The sequence below is a fragment of the Eptesicus fuscus genome, chromosome 2 (genome assembly GCF_027574615.1).
Source record: "Eptesicus fuscus isolate TK198812 chromosome 2, DD_ASM_mEF_20220401, whole genome shotgun sequence".
NCBI lineage: Eukaryota > Metazoa > Chordata > Mammalia > Chiroptera > Vespertilionidae > Eptesicus > Eptesicus fuscus.
Window position 1 is genome coordinate 49,416,476 of NC_072474.1, and position 12,273 is coordinate 49,428,748.

Genomic DNA, 12,273 nt, shown 5'->3' on the forward strand with positions numbered 1-12,273 from the left:
CGTAAGAAGGCCCTCTTTATTTTCATACATTGGAACAGTCTTCTTTTATACATGTTTTATATGATTCTTTAACTTTTGCAGGAGAAAATAAGATATAAGAATTTCTAATTATACAACATATTCTGACTATACCAGACATTGTGCTAGGTGCTGGGAATAGTTTGGAATAAAGTTCATTTTTCTAACACTTAAAACATTTTTTTTCTTTTATTTTCCCTGGAGGAAAAAAAAAAAGAGCGAGGATTTGTAACAAGACATTCAAAGAAATGTTATTTTCCACTCCCCACCCCCGCCCCATGGCCCACGTGTAGCCATTACTGTATCTCAAAGCTGATAGAGGCAACAGAGCAGAGACTCATGAAGCTTCAAAGGAATATTTGTACTGGGTTTTTGAGATGATCAAAACCAGCAGTTGACCCTGAAGGAAATGGTGGTATTATCCCTTCCACGATACAGTAACAAATTAGGAAACACCCACCCACTAAAGAATTTTCATAGCTGCCTCTCAGCGAGGTACAGGAAATAAGCTCAACCACAGAGAAAAAAGGACAAGCTTGATCCAGAAAACTGGATCCCAAATTCAGCCTCTTCTCTCTTTCCAGTGCCCCTTCCTGCTAGAACCTTCTGGAAAGTCGCCCCAGCATAGTGGAACCGTCATAGATTCTTATCCCTGAGGGGTTTTACTGTCTTAATTTGCTGATAGAAGTTTATATCGAATTTTGTGTTGCCCTTTAAAGGGGAGGATTTTAAACTTTTTGAATTGGCCTGTGATATAAATACATTTTGTATTTCTCTCTCTCTCCGTATGTATAAACACACACACAGATATACATTATAAACACACACCAAAAGCCAAAAAATGTTATAGGAAACAATACTATTCTAGATGCTAGTCACTGTTCTTTCCTCTTGCATTTCTTTTAACAAATACTGACTGTGACCCACTAAACTGATTTAAAGATACTAATAGGCTGCACCTGGTGTTTGGAAACAATGGGAAGCCCTTGTTAGAAGCTCACATTCTCAGGGCCCCTACACCTGCCGAGGTATAACCTGTATTTATCAACAGCCTCATGTGATTGATATGCAGTTTAGACTTTGAAAATCACAGAGGTAAAGGACTCTTGGTCCTACACACTTTAATTCATTTCAATAACCTTGATGGTTTGACTTCACAGTGCGTGGCATCCGAGGAGGAGGACAAAGAGGGCAAAGAGAAGTACTAAGTGGCTTCACAGTAGCAATGGGGAGGAAAAGAGAAGGATTTGCAGGCCAGTGCTATCGGCAAATCCCCAAATAGCTGCCGTCTTAGTGAAATGGACAGTAAATGGTACAGAAGGGCACCTCACAGGAGGCTGGGAGGATCAGGGAAAGCTTCCTGGAGGAGGAAGATCATGAATGGGAGCTAGTTGAAACAGAGGGCCTACGTGGAAGGGTTGTGCAAAATGAAGCTAGAAAAATGGTGGGCACAGAAAGTGATCTTTCACATTAAAACATGAGCCACATATCCACTTAGATTATATACTTATTCATGAGAAAATTTCCTAGTGACCTCTGTCTACAGATTATTCATATATTTAATGACATATTTTCCTCCTTCCAGGCAGAGAGAAGTAATAGAGAACCTAGGTTCTGTCCCATTAGAATTGTAATGAGACATACATTTTGAAATGTAAGGACATACATTTCAACCCAAAGCAATGGGTTCAACCCAATTGTGTGAAAGCAGCTAAAATGTCCTGGAATTGAACAGCCAACGAAAGCACTCTTTTCTAGAGAATTTCCTCCTTTTCTCCACTTTCAAAATTATTTTCACTTTTCAATGACCCTGACACACTTTCTCAACTCTCTAGACCAAAGTTAACAAACTCATAGCATATGATGCCACTCCCCTTTTCTAAGGCCACAGACAAAGCTCATCGATCTGTCTTCTTTCTTGCTAAGCCTGTACTTGGCCTCACTCCTTCTGAACAAAATGGAGCTTGTTCTCTAAGATGACTCTACTAGGTAATCCCACTCTAAGCAATCCCAACTTGAGTCAGTCTTTCCTTAAAACTTGAGTCATTCCATGGGATTGCTTAGTTGCTGATTTCCTTCATGTTCATTTGTTTATTGAGTTGGTACTAACTTCTTTGATTTTATGAAAAATAAAGCATTTGGCCCTCTCTGCCATCAGAAATCATGGTTTAGGATAAGGAAATGTCTTATTTTGTTCAAGAGCTATCCATGCAGCATGAATAGCTCTTACTATGTCAGAAAAGACGGTGTGGTCCATAGATGAACATTAGCTGCCATAATCACAAATGTGGGCTTATCTTTCCATTGATCATAGAGGTAGGCCCTGTCCAAGTACAGAGAACCAAGCAAAGGCTTTGCATAGGAGTTGGAAAGTTCTAATGAGGCCTCAGATAGGCATAGTGTAATCATAGGAGAGGCTGAAAGAAGGACTTGCCACAGTCTTTCCAGTAAGGAGGTTTCTGTGATGAAACCAGCTTGTCTGTGGTTTTCCATGTTGCCATTTTAAATCTGCATGTGCTAATAGCAGAGCTAAATGGTGAGGCCAGCTGCCCCAGCTTTGCGAAGCATACCTGATCTGGTGTCAGAGGCAGAATTATGTGAGTACCTGGTCAAACAATGAAGTAAAGGCGGGCCCCAAGTTATTTGTTGTTGTTTTGTTTTGGCTCACCTAAAGAGAAACAGGATTCAAAGGAAGAAGATAATTCTGTGGGAGTTGGAGACCCAGATAAACCTGTTCTTGAAGGAGTCAGAGGAATGAGGCAAGAAGTTCTGAAAGATGGAAACACAGAGGTAGAGAGAAAGACAGAGACTCAGAGATTCAGAGACACAGAGTGGCACAAAGACTCAAAAGACACACAAGTTAAGAGCTATAGAGATAGAAAGATAGAGACCAAAACTTGGGGACAGAGAAAGGCACACCAGCTCACATAAATAGTGGGAAGCATACAGGTCAGTGACTTAGGAACACAAATATGACCCAAACAGTATTCAAGAGACAAAGGCAGAAGCCAAAGAGGAGGAGGACATAGACACATAAAGAGTCCAATGCAGAGGTGGATCAGCACCCAGGGTTGTCAGAGACTGGGAGAGACTGAGAGAAGGGTGCAAATTGCATCTCATTCTAGCAGAGGTCCATGTGTCCAGTCCCCAGGTTGGCCTGCACTGCACTGCTGCAAGACCAAAAGACCAGGGAATGTTTGTTTGATTTGGAATGGGACCCAAAGCTCGATGACTGATGAGAAAAAAATATCTGTGGATAAGAACTTGAGGAGGACTAGCAGGGCTGCACAGAAATCCAAAACCAGAGGGTCTTTCAGGAGGCCTCATGTCTGAGTAGAATCAAGCTTGACTCTGCATTTACTCTGGGCGCTCTTGCAGCCTGTACCTCATAAAAGGCTGCTTCAGGGCCATTGTTTTGGGGCGGCATTGCCATTGACAATTTTGGGCTGGTACAGGAGACAGAGTGGGCCACTTTTGGGAAGCTATGACTAGAGGAAAGAGCCCCAAACTTTGGGGGATGCAGAAAGATTCCAGATTCCTTGTTTTATTAGTTATCTCCCCTCTATTTCATTTTTTTCTGACTTCAACTGACAGAAAAATCCTATCAGTCCCAAGGGCATCGTCTCCAGGTCCCATGATCCCCTTCCTCCCTGCTATATAAGGTACGCTTTATTCAGACACTGTTATCGCCCTCAACCCACTCTACCTTGCATTCTCTAACTGTACAGGCCTGTGCATTCTCTATTCTCTGTACTATAAACTCCACGAGGGACAGCCATTATTTTTCTTAAATTTTCTTAATTTCAGTATCCCTCACCTGCACTGCATATGTCATCAACAACAGATGGATCTATGAATGAATGAGAAAGTGAATACATGAAACAAAGTGACCCCACTCAACGTGGAGAACCTGTGTGAACAGATGTCCACATGTAAGGCAAAGGAAGTCACCACCACCCATAGAGGAACAGAAAACACAACAACTGAAGAGGAAATTTGCTTGAGTCAAAGAGAGCAAACTGTACACTGTTACATATTCTCCTACCGCCACAAGAGACTCACCTTCCGTTTTCAGACTCCAAGATTACAGAATTGTGCACAGAAGAGGAACAAGCGTTATTGCTCTACTTGCTATCTCAGATCTGTAATAAGATTCCTTTAAAGCTTTGACTTTTCTAGACTTTTCTTAGCCTTATCAATTTGTCTAGCATCCCCGCCCTCCATGAAATCTACATAAACTTCAATAAAGTTTTTTATTAATTAGAATATTAACCTGGTTTTGTCTTGTGCATGTGTATTACGTGAATAAGGTGAAAGAATAATGTCTTTCAGTAGTATAATTTGTTGGTTGTAGTGATCACAAAACTTTTTTATTTCTTTCAGTTCATGCTAACACTAATATATCGTGCTAATATAATAAGAAAGAAGTTTGATGGAAATTAGGAAGTTTCATTAGTGGACAGGCGCATGGACTCTGGAGCAAAAATGAATTTGAAGCTTTTGAGCATGTAAACTTGGACATGTGATCAAAGCTCTGTCCTTCACTTTCCTCATTTGTAAATGGGAATGACATGTTTAATAATATCTATCTACAGTGGTGTGTGACTTTAATAAGTGCTACATACCAAGGGCTTAAAATAGTGCCTGGGCATATAGTGAGCATCCAGTGATTATTAATTGCCATGATTAGAACATATACCTTCTTGGATCAGTGGAAAGAGCATCAATTTTGGGGTACTCTCCTAGGTGTATCACTCAGCTTCATCACTATGAGGTCGGTGACCTGGACAGTTCACTGAACTAAACTGAAGTCAGCCTCTGCATCTATGAAATGGGTATAATTATACATATTGAAAGTGTTATTGTGAAGGCTAAATGACATAATGGATGGGAATGGCACAGTGCAGGCACAGAGTAGGGGGTCAGTGAAGAATGACTATCGCAACAAGAGAGAATCCTGGCTCGGATTCAGGACCCAGATTCGCTGGATGTCAGGTAGCTGATTTCTCTGCTAATGAGTCTCTGCATGTAGAGTTGGCATACCAATACCTATTAAAGACCAGCGCTAGTGTGTGCTAAAAGTCTGCTTCAAAATAAGAATTCCTTGGGGTTATCATCAGTTATTTCTTGGGTGAGCAAACCATCCCCTGAGGGCCAGCTCCTGCCAGAGCACATGTTTTTGTGTGGACTGAAAGCCATTATCTTATGTTTGTAAGTAGTGGGTGCGGGGAAGGAGAAAAAATATTTTGTGACTCATAAAATTATCTAAAATTCAAATTTCAGTGTCCAATACCAACATTTTACTTGAGCACCATCATGGTCATTGTTCCTGTTGTCTCTGGCTGTTCTCCCACCACAATGGCAGATGTGAAACGTTTTGGCGGAGATCACAGGCCTGCAAAGCCTAAAATATTTATGACCTGGCTCTTGACAAAAATCATTCGCTGATCCCAGATATATTCTAACCTTCTCTTTTATGCGAAGGTTAAGGGGTAGAGAAATTAGAGACGTTTCAATTTGTTTACTTAAATATCCAGAGCTTAGAGTCTAGTTTCTTGACACGGGCCAACACAGCCAGACACTGACACTTTCTTATAAAGAAAAGTATCTGGGAAAGTATAGAGAAAAGAGGATAGTTATTGTATTTCTCAAATACAATACAAACAGTTATTGTGTTTGTCAGGATATGTCGGACAAAATAATCTGAATATGTAATTTAAAAATATCCTATGTTATTTGCATTTCTCAGTATCCCTTTTGTGTCTGTAGTGACTCCTTTATAAACTATACAACTATATCATTTCTCCATTATCTCATAGGAAACTTTGTTATAGTCAGAGACTTTCTGGAATTTTAAGTTATTAACTGACGAGCAACTCCAAACTGCTTTGTTACTTAGGTGCTGTCTCTACTATTCATCACTTGTTTCATTCCCCCATTGCTTCATTTTTGACTGCTCCCAGCTCACCTCTTGCTTCTCCTGGGCCATTCTCCACCCCCTTGTCCCTTACTGCTACCCACCCTCCCCCAACCCCATCTGCCAAGGTGTCAGTGAAGCTGAGCAACAACTGCAGATAGTTTTATTTGTTTGTTTGTTTATTGCTGCTGGACACATTGATACCTTTAAGATGAAAGAAAATAAATGTTTTTCATTTATGGATTTCTATTAATGAGACACAGAAATCCATCTGAGTTACCTAAGTGCTTTAGAAAGAATAAGACTGTGCTCTGAGCAAGTCATGTGTGTCCTAGACAGGCAGGTGAGGGATTGGCTGCAGGTCAGGGTTTAATTTGCAGAGCTTACGTATTTTATAGCCTGAAGAAAACTAGGGACCAAAAGACAAAGACATCTGCTATCTCTTTGATTTAATCATCACCTGAGGGAATATACCTGACACTTATCTGTCTGTAGCTATCAAAAATACAAATGTCAAAATCTACCTATCTAATCAAACAACCTATTAAAATTAAGTCATTAAAACTATTTTTACCTTTCAAGTACATTAAATCATTTTTGTTTATATGGAGCTTTAAAAAAATCTAAATTAACCGAAAGTTTTGGTATAGGTCATACCTAACCAGTGACTTAATGGTTGGGGAACAAAGCTTGATTTATATTCAGAATTCTGCTGGAGGCAACGAGTCATTTTCAAGTCTTCTCAAATGTTATTACCTAGAAAAGATATATCAGTGATGTCCTGGAGGGGCAAGTACTGGCTCAAGTCAAATAGTAAATTTTCAGCAATTTTGCAAGCTGGTTGTTAAATCCTTGGTGGGTTGACATGGTTTGAGTAGGAGTATTTATATCAGGGAAATAGGCAGACTCTGGAAATCAGAACTACCCCTTGTCTATGTGGTTTGTCAGCACACCATTGAGTACATTTAAATCAACCATGCTCCTCAGAGTTCTCATCAGGGAGATGAAACGGTTCTAAAACTGATGTATGGTGATGGTTGTATTCTCTTTAAAATCACTAAAAATTATCGAGTTGTATACACTTGAAATGAGAGAGTTTTAAAATCTCTAAAATATGCCTCAATAAGATTGTTCAACAAAATGCTCCCAATCAACAAACAAAATGTCAACCTGTATAGATGGCTACAAGATCCAGTTACATACCCAACATATGAAAAATAAAGCCACATTTACTCAGCACTTCTGATGGGTTTATATTCTGTGCAGTGATTCCCAACCTTGTCTCACTCTGGAATCACTTGGAAAGTTTAATAAGAAAAAGTTAACTCCCAAGATGTTGATGTTTTTTGTTTGGTCTGTGGCCTGAGCAGAAATTTTAAAAACTTCTTGGGTGATTCCAGTGTGCGGCCAAGGTTAAGAACTACAACTATAGAGCAATTTCCCCAGATCAGTGGTTCTCAACCTTTCTAATGCTGCGACCCTTTAATACAGTTCCTCATGTTGTGGTGACCCCCAACCATAAAATTATTTTCGTTGCTACTTCATAACTGTAATTTTGCTACTATTAATGAATCGTAATGGTAAATATCTGTGTTTTCCAATGGTCTTAGACTCTACAGCAGCAGTTCTCAACCTGTGGGTCACGATCCCACAGGTTGAGAACCGCTAGCAGGGTCGCCTAAGACCATTGGAAAACACAGATATTTACCATTACGATTCATAACAGTAGCAAAATTACAGTTATGAAGTAGCAACGAAAATAATTTTATGGTTGGGGGTCACCACACATGAGGAACTGTATTAAAGGGTCGCGGCCTTAGAAAGGTTGAGAACCACTGCCCCAGATAATTGTAGCTTGCCTGTTGTTACAGAAACCACCCTCAAATGCTTAATAAATTCCCCGGTGTTCTGAAATAGAGCAGTCTGGACATAAATGCCTATTTGGGGGTTGTTTCTAGGTTGTATTGAACGTGTACTCTTTGCACATGGAGGGAAGATACAGATCTGTTTCCTTGTGGGTTTCCTATGTAGTTGCTGACTGCCATGGGCATTATGGTGGGGAGAAGGGACATCATCTAGCTCACCTTGTCATCTAAGTGAGTGCCAACGAACTCAAACACAGAGTCTAAGCTCAGGGATTATTGAATTAAAGGACCAGAGTTGAATATCTCCTTTGGGTCTCCTCTCTTTGGGGGCTTCCTACTGATCGTGGGCTGGGATTATAGATAAGGAAGCATGCACTAAAGAATTATGCTATATAATAAAAGCCTAATATGCAAATTGACCAAATGGCTGAATGACCGGTGGAATGACCGGTCGCTATGACATGCACTGACCACCAGGGGGCAGACGCTCAATGCAGGAGCTGCCCGTAGCCCACAGGCCCCAGGCTGGCCAAGGTGGGTGCCAGCGGAAGCCCCCTAATCGCCCCACCAGTCACCCCACAGATTGGCCTGATCACTGGCCAAGCCTAGGGACCCTACCCATGCAGGAATTTCGTGCACTGGGCCTCTAGTAGTTTAATAATTTAATAAGGCTACAAGTGAGAGCCCAGGCATCCACCTTTAGTGTCTGTACTTGATGACACCCATTTTGTATGCTCAGGGGCATTTTACCTTTTCTCTTTGGGGAAATCTAGAAGGCTAGTGATGTCTTGGAACTCTGAATTCCCAAGGACAGGAGTTTACTTTATAGAAAATTTTAGCTATTATATCTGATTTACCTTCTGAAGTTAGAGTTCAATTCTGAGACCTCAAATTTAAAATCAACAGACAGGACCTACTGAGATCTTTTACAACCGTGCAGCACCAAAGACACAATCTCTGCTTTCTTAATGCAGATAGATTTGACCCCTGTTTCAGTGTTTCCTGTTAAGAACATGGACTTTGGAAAGTTGGAATCCCAGCTTCGCCAGTTAGTTGATGTGTGATAAAGGCAAGTTATTCAACCCTTTGGTGCTCATTTTCTTCCTTTGTAAGATGGAGATGATAACAGTTCCTATGTCATTGGCTTGCTGTGAAGATTTGAGCTGCTTGTTCAGACATAAGGTGCAGGTTGCGCCTCTCATGAAGCACAGGTGTCGAAACCAGCCTCATCAGGCTCTTCCCGGTACTTTAGGATAAAGGTTCAGTGTCTCTAGGAAATCCCCTGTTCCTCTCTGGTGTAATGTTTGTTTCTCTAATTAAATATCCTGATGAGTTGTCTCATCTGGTCCCACCCATTGGAACTCACTACCTACTTGAGGCAGAAACTGTATCCTCTTTCTGAGCTGCTAGTATTTAAAAGGCTCACAGTTGCCCCTGCAGATATGCATACAGACAAGAGCTCACAAATGCAGTGTCAGGAGAAAGAAAGACATGCGGACATCGCTGTAGACACTTCCTTCTTTCTCTTGAAAAAGTCCCTCTCCCGTTACAGTAGGAGTGTAGGCTTTCTGTTTATCTTACCCGCGATAGCTTCGAGCTCAACAAGTTTAACGGCACATTTACTTATAAACCAGATCGATGTCAAGGAAGCCAAGCGACATCCACTCACACAGCCCAGTTCCATCCCTACTCTCCAAGAATGCCCAGCATTTAACTTTGGTCTCAATTTCTGCATCTACCTGCTTTCACATCAGGGGAAAATAATATGTGCTTTTACAATGCCATTGGCCCCAAGCAGGAAGACACCTAACAGACACATGAGGCAAGTGGAGGGGATAGGAGAGTGGGCGGCAGAGTGCTCAAGATCATCATTCATCCAAGGGGGCATGAGGGTGGGAGCGGAGGGTCCATGTCCACCCAAGAAGCGCTTTGGAAAGCGGATCTGCTCGCTTACCCCAAGTCCTGCAGCAGCTCAGCTTCTCCATCGGGTGTGCTCCACAGATCGGAAGGATCCTGGGCGCTCATCTTTCCTTCTAGGGACTCTGCTCTGCCCATTCACGCTCCTCACGTCGGCGCAGCCCCTGGCAGGTGCTATGCGGGAAGAGGCCGAGAAAGGAGGTCTGCAGCCCCTCACACTCGCCTCCTCTTTGAGAGAAGCCAGCTGTGAGTCTCCACCAGCGAGGAAGTGAAACTTGCTTACTCCTCCCACCAACACTCGCCGCCCCGGCCCCCAGGCGCTGGCGGGAGTGTTCTATCAGTCAGGAAGCATGCACACTCAGCTCCTACCTCTGAGGACACCCACCCTGAATCACGCAACCTGCAGTTTCTGTCAAAGGAAATAAACATGGCAGCACTCCAACCAGGCCTCACCATTCATTCCAACGCCTCTGCTGAGGCCAGACCACAGTTTCTCCCCGGTGCTGTGCGCCTCGGGTGTGTAGAGGGCGGTGCAGGCACTCGTTCACCCCACCTTCTGCCTCACACATGAACACCCAGGACACCGAGGAAGCTTCTATTTCAGGAACGTCATTAGCGTGGGTAAACAAATCAGAGTCAAATCTCTGACTCCGATCCTGAAGCCTGGTTTTCAGCACTTTCTCCATATTTCTGCTTCGGTTACCCTAGTTTCCAACATACGCTTGGCTTTCAGGTAGGCATGATTCAGAGACACGTATTGTTTTCTCCGTGGAAGAAAGGTAAGGGGAGAAGAAGGTACGCAGGAAAAGTAGGATGGGGCCAGCCTGCTGCCAACGACTGGGGCGTGTTAGAACCCCCACCCCCACCCCCCTACCCCCACCCCGCCACTTCCGTCGCGGGGCGTACAGCTGGTGTTGCTGGTGTTGCTTTGTGTCCAGGCTCATGGGCAGAGAATTCCATCTGCCTGAGAGTCCTAAAGGGAAACTGCGGTAACTCTGAATCCTGGAGAGCTGGACAAAGTGCAGCGACGCACGGATAAAGAACGTGTGTGCTTCCTGCCTTCTCTGTGTCTGTGCTGCAGGAGAGAAGGTGCTTCGGGTCTCATTCTCTCTCTCTCTCTCTCTCTCTCTCTCTCTCTCTCTCTCTCTCTCTCTCTCTCTGACTCACTCAGGGTTCACCAGAGGGCTCTGTAACTTGCTTCTCCCCGCGGCCGTCCAGCTGTCCGAGGACCAGGACCATTGGCAGCCTATGGGAATGCAGAATTTCGGGTTCATCCCAGCCCTTCTGAACCTGCATTTGCATTGGAGCCAGATCCCCAAAGTGACTCCCTGCACATTAACGTGTGAGGAGACCACTCCCTAGGATACCAAGGCCGCAGAGCGTTCTAAAGGAGAGGCTGATTGGGGCCTGCTACCCTTCTACCTTCCCTTAATGTCCTTCCCTGTGTTACGGGATTCCAGGGCAGGAGGAATAAGGAAACTGAGGTAGGAAAGTTACAATAATGCCAGACAGTGTGGGAAATTTGCAGCCAGCTTGTAACGAACCAGCCACTATTTCCCCAGCCAAGGACTCTTGAGAGCAAATGGTTAAAAGCTTCCCCAAGGCGAGAATGCAGAGAGGGACGGGGAAAGGAGAAAGGGAAAAAAGGACCGTTTTACTCCCTAAGCAGAGAAGCCAGCAGTCTCAGGGCTTGGCAAGATAAAGTTGCCAGTTGCTTCTCAAGAATTCTGGGAAGGCCACAACAAAGAAAAAAAAAGGGACCTTGCAGATTCATCTGCACCAAAGTATTCAGCAAAGGAATCTTGAATTCTATAGCCCAAGAGGGTATATAAAGCGTCAGACCCCACCCAACTCTCTCTTCAGAGTAGCTGAGAGCCCGTATGCATTTCATAAGCCGGGATGTATAGGTTTGCTTGCTTTGCTTTTCAATAAGGTATATGCTTTAATAAGTTGGCTTTTCACAAAGCAGTCAAGGTCTCTCGTATAAATTCCCTTATATGAGAAGACAAGGATCGAGGTTGGGGACAGCCCTCTCCCACGGACTCAGGGTGCTGTCTGGTAACACCTCTCTGCTGTTGGTGAGAGGTGCCTCTAAAAGCTATTCCTTCTGGGTGTCTGAGATTTGTGAGGCCCTGGATTCCTCTGATTGCCAGAAATTCCTGAGTGTCTGGAGACAGCCTGGGGGAGATGAGGCTCTGATAACACACGCTGATTGTATATGCGCATTTAAAATTCTTTCAGCTACGGTTTGTTCAGAGAGAAGTGTAGGATCCACGTGTAGCAGCCCTGGCCAGGGAGGTGCAGAATGTGCCTGCGGCAGAGACAGGGACCAGCCGGCAGCAGATTTCCTGTTGTCTTTCTATAGCCCTTTGTTTAGTGTTTTAGTATCGATTTTGTTCCTGTTTTAGCAAATTCTGTGTTTTTTATTTTCTTTTTTTAGCCTTCTTTTTCTTTTTTTTTTTTTTCCAGAAAAGTAGTAGAGTTTACTCAGATGAGGTTCTTCCTTTTTTCAGTCTTCCTGCCACTCTCCCTTTCTCATTTTGCTGTCCCATCTGT

At 43.2% G+C, this 12,273-nt stretch overlaps 1 protein-coding gene across 4 annotated transcripts in view; it reads right to left on the reverse strand.

The window, feature by feature from the left end:
* Positions 1 to 9,990, reverse strand: part of DAPP1 (dual adaptor of phosphotyrosine and 3-phosphoinositides 1) — a 47,747-nt gene extending 37,757 nt beyond the window's left edge. For all 4 annotated transcript variants that reach the window (XM_008156657.3, XM_054727108.1, XM_054727104.1 and 1 more), the window contains exon 1: positions 9,755 to 9,990. In XM_008156657.3, coding sequence (XP_008154879.2) covers positions 9,755 to 9,855 — 101 coding nt within the window. In that variant the 5' untranslated portion in view covers positions 9,856 to 9,990. The remainder of the gene's footprint in view (positions 1 to 9,754) is intronic.
* Positions 9,991 to 12,273: the final 2,283 nt, after the last annotated feature.